Source organism: Nicotiana tabacum, chromosome 6 (assembly GCF_000715075.1).
Source record: "Nicotiana tabacum cultivar K326 chromosome 6, ASM71507v2, whole genome shotgun sequence".
Taxonomy (NCBI): Eukaryota; Viridiplantae; Streptophyta; class Magnoliopsida; order Solanales; family Solanaceae; genus Nicotiana; species Nicotiana tabacum.
The window spans coordinates 203884810-203902351 of record NC_134085.1 but is presented as its reverse complement, the minus strand read 5'-3'; the positions used below and the strand labels follow the sequence as shown (position 1 = coordinate 203902351).

Below are 17542 nucleotides of genomic sequence, written 5' to 3'. Positions count from 1 at the left end.
CTCATGTCCCCTTCGATGACATGGAATTTGGCATTTTGGGTTGTGCCGGCCACGTTGACTGGGAGGGTAATTTCCCCTTTCGTTGTTTCGCTCGCCATGTTGAACTCGTTGAGGACTTGAGAGGCGGGCATGATTTGGTCAAGCAGTCCGAGTTGCTCTACCACCCTCAACCTGATAATATTGGCCGAGCTACCTGGATCCACAAGTACACATTTAATTTGAAATGTATTTACAAGGAAAGAGATTACCAGTGCGCCGTTGTGAGGCTGAGACAAGGCCTCGATGTCCTCGTTGCTGAATGTGAGAGCATCCTCGGGTATGTAACCTCGAGTTCGCTTTTCTCTGGTGATGGATATTTTTGTTCTTCTGATCATGGGTTCTTGTGGAGCATCGACGCCTCCTAAGATCATGTGGATGACATGTTGTGGCTCATTTGTTTCATTCTTCTGGGTCGCCTCTCTTTCCCGAAACTGATCTTCGGCCCGATCGCTGAGGAATTCTCGGAGCTGACCTTTGCTGAGTAGTCAGGCTACTTCTTCCCAGAGTTGTCGGCAATCTTCGATCTTGTGACCGTGCGTGTTATGAAATTCACACACTAAGTTGTAGTTTCTTTGCGAAGGATCTGATTGTACAGGTCTTGGCCACCTGGTGTCTCTGATTTTACTGATGGCGAATACAATGTCTGAAACATCAACATTGAAGTTGTATTTCGACAAGCGGGGCACCTCCATCGGCCCTGTGTGCCTATCGAATCCAGATTTGCTAACAAGTCCCCGAGGATTCTGGCCTCGATCCATCCTCCGGTCATTGCGGGGTACGTTGCGCCTTGGGGAGTTTCTTCTATATTCAGTGTATGGTTGGTATCTCTCTTTATTCGGCTTTGACTCTTTTGCCGGAAGCCTGCTAGGATATACCAAGCCCGTGGGGACTCCTAGTTGGTCGTCTTCAACCCTGATCTTTGATTGGTATCGGTTGTGGACATCCGACCAAGTCATGGAGGGATATTCGACTAAGTTCTGCTTCAACTGCTTCGAAGCTACCGAGCTTTGCTCGTTCAAATCTTGAGTGAAGGCCTGCACCGCTCAATCGTCGGAGACCAGTGGTAGTTCCATTCGTTCCATTTGAAAGCGAGATACGAACTATTGCAGCATCTCGTTCTCCTTTTGCTTGATTTTGAAGACGTCAGATTTCCTTGTAGCTACTTTGATGGCTCCAGCATGTGCCTTTATGAAAGAATCTGCCAACATGGCAAATGAATCTATCGAGTTTGGGGCCAGGTTATGATACCACATCATTGCCCCTTTTGAAAGCGTCTCTCCGAACTTTTTCAGTAGGACGGACTCGATTTCGTCGTCCTTTAGGTCATTGTCTTTCACTGCACAAGTGTAAGCAGTGACGTGTTCGTTGGGGTCCGAGGTTCCGTTGTACTTCGAAAGGTCGGGCATTCTAAACTTCTTTGGAATGGGTTTTGGGGCCGCTCCTGTGGAACGACTTTTGTACAAACTTCTTCGAATCTACACCTTTCAAAATCGGGGGTGCGCCCGGAATTTGATCGACCCTAGAATTGTAGGTCTCTACCTTCTTGTCATTGGCTTCTATCTTCTTCTCGCCCGACTCAATCCTCTCTGTGAGGTCCTCGAGCATCTTTATGATGGCGGGGTCGGCTGCTGACCCGTTCTTGCTTGATCTTTCTGGTACCTGCTCGGCTCGGGGAGCCGTTTCCCGAGCTACCGTGCTGAGAGTCTTTTGGTGGCTTTGCAGCTGAGCAATCGCCAGATGTTGTGCTTGTAACATTTCGAAGATGACATGAAGGCTAACACCTTGTTCTTCCTGAGCCGAGGTTTTTTGAGCTTCTTGTTGATCTTCTTGGTATATGCTCCTATTGGTGTGGGAGCTTATTTCGACGTGTTGGGCGTTGCGCGAGACCACGTCCACGGGAATTGGTTCTGGTGCATTCTCAGGGTTTCATGGCACCTAGAACATCCACACCATTTTCTCCATGGTCTTCAAGATTGTTGTTTTCACGTGCATTTACTGAGTTAGACATTTTGACCTGAAATCAAAGATCTTGGACAAGAAAAAGTGTGAAAGGTAACTTGCATTATGTAGTAAACCAACAAGAAAATAATCACTATTATCTTTAGCCCCACGATGGGCACCAAACTATTTACCTTAAAAATGGTAATTATAATTAGATTTGATTTTGTGGTTCTAAAAACACGTGATCTATTTTTATGCTAGTTGTTAGGCAATGAATGTTAAGTGAAAGACTTGGAAACAAGATAACAGATTGAAAACAATGTGATAATCAAACCGAATGGCTAATAATCGGGACCTCGAGCTTGCTTATTCGTGGCCTCGAGGTCGAGTCGGATGCCCTGCCGAGGATACTCGATGAAGGACTAACAGTTATGATGAATTCAATGGCGACTCTTTATGGCCAATAATAAGCAATAAATGGAGAACAATAAATAGAACACTATGGATATAATCAATAAATGCAAGTAATGAAATTAAGAGAATATGTTAGGAAGTTTTTAATATTGTGTATCAGATGTCCTACAAAATGACAAGGATCCCCTTTATATATATGAGGGAGAATCTCAACATAATACAAGTGCATTTATTACAAAGATATGAGGCTAGTACAACCATTTAATGCCATGATGCGGGCTTAGACTAGCCTAATAGACTCAGTCAGCTCTAGTCACGTGCCTTGGTGTTAGACCTCCGCCAATTGAGCTCGACTTGACAACAAGAGTGTTGTCATGAGGCAGCAAGAGTGTTGCAAAGCTAGGTGCACGAGCAGCACCAATGTCAAAAATGGGAAACGGGCAAGTGATGGCCAAGGCTTTGACGGAGGCGAGGCAGCTTGGCAAGGGCTTGACAATGAGTTGCGGGCTAAGGATGGCACTTAATCATGGCAAAGGCATCAAGGCATGAGGCAGTGATGCCAAGGCAAGACAAAAACGGATGGGCAAAGGCAAACAAATGTGCAACGGGAAGGCAGTGCGCGGACAGACTTGTCAAGGCATTGAGTTGCGGCAAACGGGCCAAGTTCGTGGGCGATGGCAAGGCAAGTTGCGGCACAATGCAGCTGGATATAATGGCATTGGCGCCTGGTCCAAGCCATGGCACGAAATTGGGCAGCAAGTCTTGGATTGACAAAGTCAAAGGCGGTTATCGGCATATGTTGTGCACATGGGCAGCAGTTGAGCCTTGTCCAAAAAGCTGGCAGGAGTTAGCACGTTTTTGGGGCCATGATCTCATTATCTTTAGCATGATTTACATGATCCTAGTAGTTGGGGGTGTCAACTACACTAAGCTAAAGTAGTGGACTGAGTGGGCAAGTGCCTAAGCCTAAATATAGGCAACTATTGTGTAAATGAGGCTGGTTCATATATTATAAATGGACAACACCCTTTCCCTTTGGAGGAGAGTGAATGAGAGCACACTATTGAGTTAGGAAGGAGTCTTAAACCTGTTTTCAAGAGTGAAAACAACCTAAGGCTAAGAGTAGTCTTGTGAGGGTCAAGAGTGATCTTCATTTTGTACGCGGATGTACTTTGAGTTTTAAGTTTTCTTTGTATTCTCGAGTTAAATACAAAGTTGGGAAAGAATTTCCTGTATATTGTGCCTTTCATTCACTTTAATTTTCTGTCCCTTCATCTATTTTTCGTTGCCTAAAATCAGTATCTACTTACTACGTTGAAAAGCTGCCTAAATAAATCTAAGTCCAAAGTTGCAGAATTTTGGTCTGAGTGTTGAAGCAGGCTGAAGTCAAGTCGAGACTTGGCTGCCGCGCGGGCTGTTTTTGTGTGACATAAAACACGCCTGTGACACTTGGGAACCTCACATCGATCCACTGAAGCACCTGATTTTCACTACCTCGAGGTCGGTCGTTGCTTACACTACCTCGAAGTCGATCACCGAGAACCCTCGAGGTCAATCACTGGGAATCCTCGAGACACCTTGATGATCGCAAAATCGAACCGCCGATTTCTACCGTATACAGGTGGTCAGACACAAACTTAAACTATGAGCTACAATATCCTAATCACCCAATAGTTCTAAATTGGTTGAATTATATGGTCATTGAAGCGTCTTAATACTTCTTAAGGCTAAAAGTAGTAATATTTCATATGTTTAAATTATGTGTAATAATGTTACAAATATATTATAACGTGAGTTCGGCTCAGTAATCTTTTGGTTCTTCATATGACAATAAACACTAACATATTGTGTAACCCTCCCTCCCTGCCACAAACCACAAGAGGATAGCCTTTGCATGGAGGCGCAATAAACTTCTAGTCACCATCGAAGTTCCAAAAGGATTAACAGCTATGCGTTGGCTATAAACAAAGGCCAAATCGGCATGTTTTGTGCATATATAGGACCAGCATGTAAAATATACCTATTTTCTACCAAAATCAGATAAGTTCATACTGCATACACACTAAAAAACAACAAAACCATCATGTGATGGTAGTATAAAACTATAGCGGATAGCAGAAGCAATAGCAAACTAGGCAGACGCTAAACTGGTGAACATTTGCGCGTGTCTCAGCATACGAATCAACTTAACTCCCGGGTAATGCTGCAAAGGACCAAAATTGTTTGTCTGCTGCTGCCCTGGGTGTGCAATGAACATCTAAGCTCACTGACCATTCCTCTGAGAACATTGTTCAAATAATAATAAAACATGTCATGTAAAGTAATCAAGGCTCAAAGAAAAATATCGCCGAACCAAGTACTACTGAAAAGTAGACGTGTTACTAAAACTTATAAAGAGATAATGATTGATCGCTTAAATCAAAATTGCATCAAGAACTAAAGTTGCAACATGCCTATTTTTTTTGGGCAAGTGACAGCTAAACTCACTTCAAAAAGCAGACAATACATATTAGCAACAAAAAGAAAACAGTACCTCCACCTCTTCAGTTTTCAAGTTGTTTAAGCATTATCAGCAACAGTAGGGAGGGCAGTAACTTTCCCCACAGCAACAGTTTTCCCTGCATAGTGGCAGTCATTGTGATCCCATGTTGCAGTGTGGTGCATTTAAACTAAAGCATGACAAGCTTTCAAGGCAAAATGGTTCTTTACCTTCCGTGCGAAGAGTGAATCGTCCAAGTTGTGGAAAATCAGAGAACTTTTCAATACAAATCAGATTATTCACCTGGCATGATTATTTGAATCAAGACCTAGAACTCAAAATAACTAAAGGAAAAGGTCGCAACAAACGAGGATAAGGGGTTTGAAGAAAACAGTATATCCTATAACAGTTGGGACCAGATATAAGGCACGCATTTTGGTAAAAATAACTATTCAAAGCTAATGAAATTAAGCATATATTAAGATGGTTGAGATACTAAAACTGAGAGTGAGTTTAAAAGAGTAGCTGCCCATTCAATTAACTGACCTTGTCAAATGGGTAGGAAGAAAAAATGAGGGTTCACTTGTCCAAAATAAAACCAAAAAAAAAGAGTGAGCACTTTCCCCTCCCTTAATTACGACAGTAGATAAAAGTTTGAACAAGAAGAATGAACTGAAAAATCAAGCCTCACGTAGATAAATATCCCGAAGGTTGCTACTAAATAAGACAGCTAACCTGAACACGACATAAGATGATGGCACCGTTTTTCACAAACAATGGTTTCTTCTTCATGGGTTTCTTTGTCTTGAGATCAATCTGCTGAATCAGTTCAACAATCTCACATTCTTCAACAACAGCATGAATATGCAACACAGCCTTGTAGCCAGCAGTAAAAATAGCCTGAGAGAACATACAATGTATATTCACATTGCACTTATCAAACTCTGAAACTAATAAGAGGGAATGAACAGCTAGGTTAAATTTGACCAGTACATTGTCCAACAGCTCGAGGATCTGTAACTGTGCAACAAACTCAGTAACTGCAGGTATAGGCTGTGCTGCAAGTCCAAAACTTATTAGAAATCACCCAAAGCTTGAAACCAAGCCATTAGAATTAACTTAAAAGATGAGATTCATGCACTTTATATGTGTATGGCTCACTAAGCCAGTATTATATCTCCAATCTAATTATAATTCATTCTGAAACAGGATAAGGATTTACAAAACAAGTGTGATCCCTTAAAAGCACCTGTTGTGTGGCCAAATTGTACTCGGGACAATTTCCTATTCGGTTTTACAATTCTTCATTCGACCAAATATAACTCTTAACCCATTTATTAGAGAGGTTTTGTTCAAAACATCAGCAGACTGATCACCCTGTTACAGCTCATTAACCAGCCAAAACCTATTCAATTAATCCTGTCAAAAGGGTATGTTGTGAGCTTTCAATAACAATTGAACTGGCATTTGGAAGGTTAAAGATCCTATCATAAGATTGTCTCAAGACTAAACTTCCAACTTCTCAAACTGAACATCTCGAATTACATTAATATGTTCTTAAGACTCCATAGGATGCATACTTTAAGGGTACATGTAGGCATGTGGATTGGCAAGAAACATGCTATATCAGATTTAGAAGCACCATCAACAATTTCCTCGGATCAACTGAAAATATATAAATTTTATTCTCAATAAAAAGTTAAAAAGGCAAATGAAAAGCAAGTATGCTGCATGGAAGGAGATAAGAAGGCAATATTTCATTAGCTCATTTTATCCATGACTTATGAACTTCAGTCTTCACATCTTGGACCGGAATAAATAAAAAACAGATTTGAGAGCTGTATGTACTTAATCAAAAACATACAAACAGAAGGTGCATTTTCCCATTAGTTCACTACATTAGTTTTTTGTTCAACATTCGCCTCATTAATTACGGTATTACTTTGTCCTGATCTTACTGGATCAATCAGCTCTTACATATTTCAATTATAATGTCTATTGTAAGACAACCTAGGACTTGCCCTGCAGAACATTTTCTACCTGATCAACTTAACAGGAAAACATGAGATTTTTATACCAATTTAAAGGCTAATGGAAACTTAAAGGACAGCATGAAGTTTTCCATCATTTAAAACCAAATGTCTCAAAAGAAAATCTCTTTCTTCTGTCTTATTTGTACCCTTCACATCGACTAAGCAAGATAAACTGCAGCATACTAGGTTCCAGTTAAGAAAATATTCATTTAAATGGGTAACTTGTTAGCAATTCAAAATTGAATCTCAAATAGTTATTGAAGGGAACAAGGAGAATAAATACCATTCCATCAGCAATTATCGACAATCTAGAGAAAACATACCAGCACTGCACAAGACAAAACCCGACATAATGTCCTCTTCCTCGATTCCGGACAACCTAACTCGTACATTTTCCCCAGGACCTGCATCCCTAACTCTGTCTTCATCACAGAATATGGCAAGGACTTTCACAGCGGCCTGTAATCATCATATTAAGAGGTGGAATTCCTTAGGTATTCAATAGAACACATAATTTAACCAAAAATGTTTCGTTAAATCAACAGCTGAATAAAGTAACGGGAAAAAAGGTCCAAAAAAGTCCACCTTATTCGGCATCACCAACAAATTATCACCTTCACGTATGCTCCCGGATTCTATTTTACCCATAATAACAGTTCCCATATCTTTAAATTTGTCGATAATAGGTATTCTGCAAGAAAGGAACGTTTGTAAAATGAATGAATACTCAATTCCTGCTACCGATGGGAGTGAGGAAAAAAATCAGAAGGTTCACAAAAGGTAGATGAGCCCTCTCACAAGAATGACTATATTCATATACAGATGCACACCATAATTCAAAAGTCTTTCTTTTTTTTTTCTTGGGGGGGGGGGGGGGGAGGGGGATATAATACTATGTCTCAAAAAAATTTCATCAGTAGAAGTTGTAAGTTTCCTCAATACTTGTTACTGGTAAAAAAAAGTACTCTTTAATCCATTTTTTGCAAAGTGCTTCTCAAGAATTAGGCATTAAATTTTCCATCACTCATTTTTTAATTCCTTTTCAGGGCATATCCCAAATGACATCAAGCTTTGCAAATAGAAATGGTATGCACCATAACTCAACCTTTGGCATTCCATCTCAAAAAAAAAAAAAAAATTAAGAATTCTTTCCAGGAACAGAAAAATGCAAAGAAAATAAAGAGTACCACAACCAATAAGAACAAATATCACTCACCAATCTCTTTATACCACCAATCAAAGAGAATGTCAAGCAAATTTAACTAGAGCAAAACTAGGAAATACAAAAGGAGAAACTAGAGACGGGAGGACACCCACAAGATTAGCAAAATGAAGTACCTTAGTGGACCTTTAGGATCTCGGGGAGGGACTTCTACCGCATCAAGAGCTTCAAAAAGGCATGGACCATTCCACCATGAGCATACACTTTTCTCCACCCGATTTTTCATATTTGACCCAAGGAGACCAGAGATTGGGAGGAACTGAACATCTGCCATTGAAGTACAAAGAGTTTCAGAACCAAGTGCGGAAACAAACATCTGCATCTTAGCTAATACATGGAACTTTTAAACAAAGAGAAACCAATTGACATACATTGTAATGATAAGAAATAAGATTCCACAGCCAGTAGGGGTAAGGACTGTGTACATACTACCCTTCCCAGACCCCACTAATATACGGGGTATTTTGTTGTTGTATGAAAAAAGGATCTGCCCCAAATTTATGGAGCCATTGATTAGACGAACAGGTGAAATTGTTATTGTAACAAATGTGGCGGAATGAAAAACAATCTTTTCCTAGATACATAAGATCACTTTACACGCTTTATTTCAACTACAACGGCCAAATTGACCATGCATTATTTGTAGTTGAAGATGAAAATAAAAGTTTACCATATTATATAGGAGAAGTCAAACGGGAAACAATTAGAACGTGGTGACTTGATATAGATCAGTTTTTCCCTCTTAAACTCTAACGAGAAGATAAGAAATCAGCTTCAGATTTACAGGTTACTTAGACCATCAAAATGTAAGAACTTCCGCCAACAAAGAGGTAATCCATGAGTAAATAGTCCTCCTTTACCTTTCTTCACATTGTATCCAGATGATTTCAAGAATGGTATCATTTTCGACTCAATCTCGTCATACCTTCAAGAGACAATTTTACTAAAAATTAATAACTAGAATACTTAATGTTTCAAAATGCATGTTCAGAATACATAGATGGAAAAAGACCTTTCTTTAGCCCAGTTGACAGTAGGATCATCCATCTTATTTACAACAACAAGGAGCTTAGAAACTCCTAGTGTCTTTGCAAGCTGAACATGTTCACGTGTTTGTCCACCTCTTTCATATCCAGTTTCAAATTCACCCTTTCTAGCCGATATAACCTTCACAATGGGCCAAACCAAGGATCAGCAGACCACTTTCATAAACTAGACAGAATTCATAGAACTTCTGTGGAGGAGTCCAATAACAGAAGGTTACATCTCTTACCAATACACCTATATCGGCTTGAGATGCCCCACTGATCATGTTCGGGACATAACTCTTGTGACCCTGGTAATTAAAGAAAACATAATAGAAACCCTTATTAAGATGACGTATAAACAAATTCAAATGCCTCAGGGAATTCAAAAATTGACAAGAAAAATACACGCTGTTATAGAAACTTCGAATTAATTCGCATTCGTCGTGACTCATTATCTTTGGGTCTTTGCTAGTCAAATGGTTAACATCTGTAGTAGATGCTCTCTTTGTGAAAAACACCCCAAAGATGTTTTTCATCTTTTCTTACATTGCAAGGTCACACACATGTTATGCAGCATGGGTTTTGCTATTCTGGGAGTAGATTGGTGTATGCCAAACTCAAACAATCAGGCAAAAAAATATGGAACAGCATTCCCATTGTCATCTAGTGGATGATTTGGACCGAAAGATACTACAGAATCTTTGAAGGCTCATCAAGAAATTTACAAAGTCTTCAGTATAAATCTTTCTTCACTAGCTTTTTGGTGCAACCTGGTCTTTGTACATGATGTAGATGCCATGTTAGATATGAAGAGGGATTTGCACAATTTGTAACTACGTTTTGAAGCACTTGCTTAGTGCTGTTCTTTCATCTATAGTATCTTTTTATTACTGATAAAAAATGGTTCACACTCATGAACCACAACCCTTTTCTTTTGGATAAGTACTCTTGAACGACAGTGTCTCATACGTTATTGAAGTGGATACAGAACTTTAAAAAACAAGCTACATAAATTGATCATACTGTTATCAATCAGTTATAAACTGAAACAATGCCACTCTAAAATTGTTTGTCAGGCATTAAACGCTGTTCATAAACATAAGTCCTAGCTCCTTACTGCAATTACTCTTGCTTTCAGCAAGGCCACATAAAAGAAAATGAGCATCATTGCAGCTGAGAATGAAATATTCACAGGAAGAGACTGTTGGGGGGGTCCTTATGTTAAAAACATGGAGCAGACAGCATCCCATCATGCGAAATAAACTCATTCGCATAGATTCATTACTTGTTTTTGGATAAGAAATTACTTCAAAATCTTCTCCAATATACAAGGTAAATCAAAGAAGCAATTTGCAAAGGAAGTTACCAGGCATACAAGTTTGAAAATCTTCATCCTTTTTCTATAAAATATTCTTCTTTAAAAATTGAGTTAATTAATTCGTTTGTTAAAAAGGGTCCTAAGAGAATTCTCCAGGACAAAATTCTAAATGACATATATGATTGGTCTGAAATTCTAAATGACATATATGATTGGTCTGTTTCGAGGAGAATGAGATTTTCACAAGAAACGACTTAGTAGAGATCCTTCAGTTAAAAAACAACGGGCTCGTTTAAAATAAACTCAGTTGCTAGATTCATAACTTGTTCTTCTATATACAAGGAAATGCAGGGAAACAATTTGCAGGGAACTTACCGGGGCATCCAAAATTGTAAATCTTGTTGTCTCTGTTTCAAAGTGTGCCCTTCCAACTTCAACTGTTTTTCCCTGCATAGGAAACAAACAAGAAATAAACAAAAGCAGTCTAACCTTACAGTAATTTAAATAAATAAAAAGAATACCTTGACTCGCTCCTCTTCATTTGTATCCATGATATAGGCCATATACCTAACAGTCAAAAACAAAAGATAAGAGAAGCTCTCTTTTTCTTTTTCTCTTTTTGTTTGGATAATTTGAAAGGCAAGAGAAGACTTGAAGCTGTAAAACAGTCAATTTACAAGATAAAATAAAGTCCACAAAACTAACAATTCTTCAAGTATCCATAGAAAAAACAATTCCTGAACAAACAATTCTTCAAATGATAAGTTGAACAAGCATACAACTCTTGCAACATCAAACCCTCTATATAGACAGGCATGACAAGAAAAAATCATATACTAGAACGTTTTTTTACCAAGAATAATTAAGTGTCAGTATAAATTACACAAACACCAGTCTAACACACGTTCCAGCAATAAAAAAGGTACCAAAAGCGCAAGTTGAGCACTTCAACAAGGAAAAGCTCACCAACTCTCTCTACTCTTATCTTTTGCTTCCTTCTCATACTTCTGGATAGTCCGATCGTCAACTTGACCACTAAGGAATAGTATTTGTCCTCCACATGTGGACTTTCCAGCATCTACAGTTGAAATGAAATATGATAAGCCTTAGAATTATATAAAAAAAATCAAAAAGGATCATGTGAGACGTATGAGCTATGGTAAGTTTTCACCAACTTTTACATTAGAACCTATGGAAGTGATGTTGCATATCATAAAGCTGAATGTTCTCAGCTGACTCAGACTAAGTGAATAACTTCGACAAACTAAAACTTGATTTGATCAAAACTTCAAGAAACATCACAGTTCCTCGTTTCTATTTCGCAAGAACAATATAAAAAGCACTCAACTTAAAAGCTCAACACGTCTTGAGGGTGAGTCAAACATTACTGTCCCAGTTGTTTCCATCAGCTTCTAAACAGACAATACATAATTACTCTTAGGAAATAGATACACTGAAACATCAGAGTGGAAAATCAGTCACAATATGTTCCTACTTTCTTCTTTTAGTAATGCTGCTGGGCTTAAGTTCCAGTGTACAAGATGTATAGCAAAGTCTAGAATCATCGATTCTTTAACGTTTTCTCTCTTTCTTGATCTTTAAAGAATTTTTTTTTTATGCTTCATGATATAATTGTATTAAAGAAAAGAGGGTTGGGGGGGGGGATTAACAACTAGATCAGGAAAATGAAAACTTACCAACATGACCAATGAATACAACATTCAGATGTCTGTTTCTCTCGACTTCAATCTCATCATCAACGTGTGTTGGCTTTAAGTTTGCATTTGCTTCCTCTTTCAGGCCTGAGATCATCAATGAAATAAACATTTGTTACATACTTACTAACTTTTGCTTAAACATTAATCTAATACTGTTTCAGAACCAGCATAACATCTTTCTCCTTAACAGGCTAAACACACCAATATTTCTGGTTATAAATTGCGAAAACTGAAAACCAAAATGTAAGTTTTACAACATCTTGAGAGTCAAGAGGAAACATTCAAAATAATTGTTAGGGAAGGATGACCTAGAAAAATGTCAATAATTCTTAGAATCCTTTTATACTGGTTTTACTTCCCCAAAATATGAGGCAAGTTCCTGATTGAAAAACAGCTCCTTCAACATTCTATATTTCACCAGAGTTCTAAAAAGCAAAGAGTTTTCCAAAAAATAATCTTCACAATAAAGCTGAATCAGAAAGGACTTGTGTTATAAGCAAAAGATATATTGCGCATGAGAATAGTAAATGACAATAAACATATTAAGCCAAGCCATGAAAATAGTATAGCTTCTTCTGAAGAGAAATAGAGTGAAGGAAGCAAAAACACCTTCTTTTTGAAAAACAGACAATCACCAAATTCAAAGACAAACAAAAGATGCAGTTTTTGAGATGCCTCTCTCAACGCTATATTGACATCTTTTCCTAACATAAAGCAACCATTTTAGCACAGATGACCTGACTTCATGTTAACTCTAGGATGTACCGTGACTTATCCCATTCCATTACCTTAAAATGCCCTCCTCATCACCCCCTGAGAGACAGAGGGACAGGATCTCTCTATTTTATAGATAAACTACCACAATGGATGTTCTATACAACAGTACAATATCTTCAGAAGCAAAAAAGCAAAATTATGCCCCTTCTAATCCTGTAGGGCTTCTAACATCTTCAGGATCCATCACTTTTCTCTAAGGCGATGTTCAAAGTGATATTTATGCACAATAAATAGGCACTCCAAAATGGATGTGAAAACTCACAGCTCAAAACAAAGCAACACGAGGCTAGATAATTTGATGCCAAGAGGCAAATAATTTGGCGCCATGATTCATTTCTTTTCTGTGAGGTAATTGTTGCCTAGTAAGCGCCAGCCTCTATTCAAGCACAAAAAGCTGATTCAAATTTAGAAGTAAAGGCCGATGCTTTCTCTGTTCAACTCTCTAAATCATAGCAAGAAAGTTAGATGAATAGATCAAACAGTGCAGCCATCCTCCAAAATAATAGTGATAGCATTCACAAACATCATATCCACTGCTGAAAATAGAACTAGTGAAATTGTAGGCTAGTAACAGAAGTAAAATCCTCTTGGGACAGGATCCACTACTGTCTCAGGATCTCAGCAGTATCTGCCTATCTGAACCACTAAAGGAATTTGACCCAAAACAAAATCCTCTTGGGATGGGATCTACTACTGTCTCAGCAGTATCTGCCTATCTGAACCACTAAACACCCGCTTTACTTAGAACAAAATTCTTCACCTCACAACATCAACCCCATTTAAGGGAGCTTCGAATAGGAAGCTCAATGCCACTTATTGCAACACTAAACCTCAAAGTGAAATCCAATGTTTATCTTTTTTCAAAATCAGACTCTTCACAGTAAAGTTGAGAATTCAAACTCATCCAAATTTGGCACAAAAACAGACATGATAATGCTTTACAGAAAAAATAACTGCCCGAAGCCCGATTATATCTATTAAGGTCATCATTAACTATTGTAACTTTTTTGCAGCAAGAGCTTCTGGCTAGTGTACGGGATTCAAAAATAAGAGGCACTAGCACTTCTTAGCATCCTTGAATAGACTGCGCGCTTATGGACGAAAATAAGTGAGAAGGAATTCAGAAGACAAAATAAGTACCAGATGCACAGTGTAAATTTCACAGGCTTATGATACCAGCAAAAGTAGCTATAAAGAGAGAACTTATAGGAATATGTGGAGTAGACACACCAGCTTCCACAATGAGGTTGGAGTTGCAGCCTAATAGTTTAAATTCCGCCATGCACCACTCTTAGATGCATGTTCAAATCTCATCAACGTTCTTCCCTCTTCTTCCTTCCCCTTTCCCCTATTCATGAGCACATGCCCTTCCCCAAAAAAAGTTTAAATGAAAATAAAACAAAAGAAAGAGATTTCAAATGAAATCAAGCCTATAAATGAACAAAAAGTTTCAATGGTACAGAATCAGCAGTTAAGCAGATGAGTTGAGAATTAGAAATTAAAAGAAAGAGAAAAGTCGAAAAAGAAAGAGATTATACATAACCTGTTCATCAATCTACCTACCATCTTCCATATTATCAGTTTTTTCAACATCATCTGGCTTGCATTCATCTGACATCACACTATCGTCTGCTACCATTTCAGAACATTCAAAACAAAAACATCCAAACGGTTGCTACTTTTTTATCCAGAGAGGAAAAAAGCAAAGGAATAAAGCACATCTACAGCTACAGGTTAAAGAATATACAACAAGATACTGAAAAGCAATTACAGGAGTAATCGTGACAATCCTGAAAGCCTCATGAGTTTATTGACGTAGTTTTGATTTAGTTAAATACTAAAGCAAGAACTTTTCAGAAACCTACATGAAAGACTTAATGGACTATTTTTCAATTCTAAAAAGTAAACTTATACGGGAAACAATTGACAAAGGTATTTAGTAGGCACCAAAAACCATAGTGCAAGGATATGATTAAACAAAGCCCAAAAAGTTTCAAACGTAATTTTATACAAACCTAAGACTTCAAACATCTAGAGAAGCGAGAAAATGTCTAAAAATGCAGAAGCATAGACTTATTATCATGCAATGATTGCTATACTAGAATTTGGACTTTTTTTTTTTTGATTTGCACCGGGTGTCCGAGTTTCTAAGAGCCCCGACTAATCCCGGGGGTGCACAGGCCCTCGGCAAGGAGTTTTAGAATTTGGACTTCCTGACAACTAAATGTCCTTAAATCTATTAAACACATCGAAAAAGTTAAAAAACACAACCAAAAAAAAAAAAAAAAAAATTAGGGTCAAAAGAAAAGATCAAAATAAAAGATATTGCTAGAAACAGTCACTTGACAACAGAACAAGCATTCACTGAGCACATCATTGAATTTGTTGCCTACCTCCATCAATTTTTTCAGGTTTTAGGGCTTCATCGGGTTTCACCTCTTCAGCATTAGTCATCACACTATCTTCTGCTGACATTCAAGCACAGACACACACACAAACACATTCAAGACCATTTCTCATTACAGTACATACTTAATCTTAAGTAATTCATTTGCTATATTAACTTCAATATACGCACTATATAATAAAATATATACATATATCTCACTGCAAGGTGTTAAACTTATACCAGATGATTCAAGCTGCAATGCCTTGATGTCTTCTTCAATATCTATCACGTAAACAACCAAAAATTCCACCATCCGTTAATCCACCAGAATCCTTATCAACAATCTCATAAGTAATCATCCATAGGAGGTCCAAATGCTCTTAATATAATCTTTACTAATATTAATATACAAAATTACAAATATGTAGCTATAACTTTGCCTATGTGGATATAGCGCACTATCGAACTCGTAAAAGTAAAGGCAACTGATTATCATTACTTCTCGAATTAGAACATCCAATTTTCACACAAAATAAACAACTTCGAATCGCAATTGAACATAAAATCCAATGAAAAAAAAAAGTAAAAGCATAACCCGAGACTGATCAACGACTGAAGATCCGAGCGATAGTGAAAACGAAAGCATTGACAGAGAACGTACCCATGGTGGTGAATGGAATAAAAAAGGATTCGGTTAATCAGAGAAGAGCACAGTGCAGAGACCTGGAAATTGCTATTAGCAGGAAGAGGTCTATAGCTTTGTTTTTGGAACTCTAAATTATAGTGATGCTGTCTCTACCTGCTTTTACCACCTGTTGAAAGTTGAAAGTTGAAAGTTGAAACCAACAATTGGGTTTTAGGACCAGTTTTAAACATATCAAAACATTTTGTATACTAGCAGCTTGTTTGTTTGGATGGTTGTTACATATCTTTGTATTATGTTATATCATTTGATGAAATATTTGGATAAATTATATCATTTATTATTGTCTCGTGATATCACGCATCAATAATATAAAGAATACATTTACAATACTATAAAGGAAAATTATGATATGAGGTAGAATTATTATATAAGAAAATAGGGGAAAGGATAAAATAAGATTATTTATTAATAGTGAAGGGCAAGATGAGAGAAAAAAATAAGGTAACGACGTGACACACCAAATCACAATACAATAAAATTTAAGTAACAATCAAAACAAACATTGTATTTAAAATAACAATACGATGGGTAACAACCATCCAAACAAGCTGTAGATGAACGTCGGTTTGCGACTAAAAATTAAATAGATTTTGCACACTACAAAGAGATTAATTGAAACTTAATTAAATGCAATTTCTTATAGTAAATATAAATTGCTAACTTGCAAGATATGGTAAGTTACTTGTTATACGCCCTAAGTCAAATTTAAGTGGCAACCCTATTATTTGAAGAGTCAATATTCTTCTTTGATCATGGTTATCTTAAATGGAGTATTTTTTTGAAATAGTTTGAATTATTAACTATTAGTAGGATTTATAGTATTTTTTATGTAATTTAAATATAAATAAATAAATAATAATTAAAAATAATATATATATGTATCATGTATGTATGTATGTTTGAATTCAAATCAAGAAGTAAGCATTTTGATGATTTTACTCCAAACCTTACCACATCAAGTGGAATGGAAGGAAACTGAATCCTAGACAATGTAAAACGATCTTTTATATTGTCAACATAATATTTAAGTTAAATTACCAGCTTAAAATAGAAACAAAAGACCAAATAGATTGGAATTCAATACGACTTCGAATTAATCAGACCCTAAAATAGCCATCGAAGTTGAATGAAAATCCAAAAAAATATAATCAACTACAATTATTGTCTTAATATCGGAGTCAAAATATCTTAACATATTAGACAATACATATTGTATCACGTAATGACCAAAAAAAGACTATTTAAAATTTATTTGTGAATTACTCATCTATTGCTTAATTTATTTTGATGTTAAGACTTATATTCCTCAATTATGCGTAGGCACGTAGAGTCCATACTTTTTTGGGAGTTTTATTTAGGAATGTGTCGCTTCTTCTTTAGCAAATTGGGAAATTATATTAATACTAAAGTTATTCCAAAAATAACCTGCCAGCTTCACATTGATGAGGTTGTATTTTGGTGAAATTACTCTTTTTGTA

General features: G+C 37.2%; 1 protein-coding gene across 13 annotated transcripts; it reads right to left on the bottom strand.

Moving 5' to 3' along the window:
• Positions 1–4323: 4323 nt before the first annotated feature.
• Positions 4324–16274, bottom strand: LOC107797412 (uncharacterized). 13 transcript variants are annotated; one of them, XM_016620306.2, is made up of 19 exons: positions 16020–16274; positions 15599–15640; positions 15363–15434; positions 14533–14598; positions 12172–12276; positions 11441–11552; positions 10996–11041; positions 10850–10921; positions 9402–9464; positions 9141–9295; positions 8989–9053; positions 8245–8395; positions 7492–7597; positions 7230–7365; positions 5867–5931; positions 5609–5773; positions 5104–5176; positions 4928–5012; positions 4324–4672 (listed from the first exon to the last, which is right to left on the bottom strand). In XM_016620306.2, exons 1-18 carry the CDS (start codon positions 16021–16023, stop codon positions 4954–4956), a joined length of 1557 nt encoding a protein of 518 aa, XP_016475792.1. In that variant the 5' UTR covers positions 16024–16274; the 3' UTR covers positions 4324–4672; positions 4928–4953. The 13 variants fall into 13 exon arrangements, with proteins under 13 accessions (XP_016475792.1, XP_016475789.1, XP_016475788.1 ...); XM_016620303.2 differs by having other exon boundaries at positions 4324–4632; positions 14533–14601; positions 15363–15437; positions 16020–16222; XM_016620302.2 differs by having other exon boundaries at positions 4934–5012; positions 14533–14601; positions 15363–15437; positions 16020–16222.
• Between the last annotated feature and the right edge of the window lie 1268 nt (positions 16275–17542).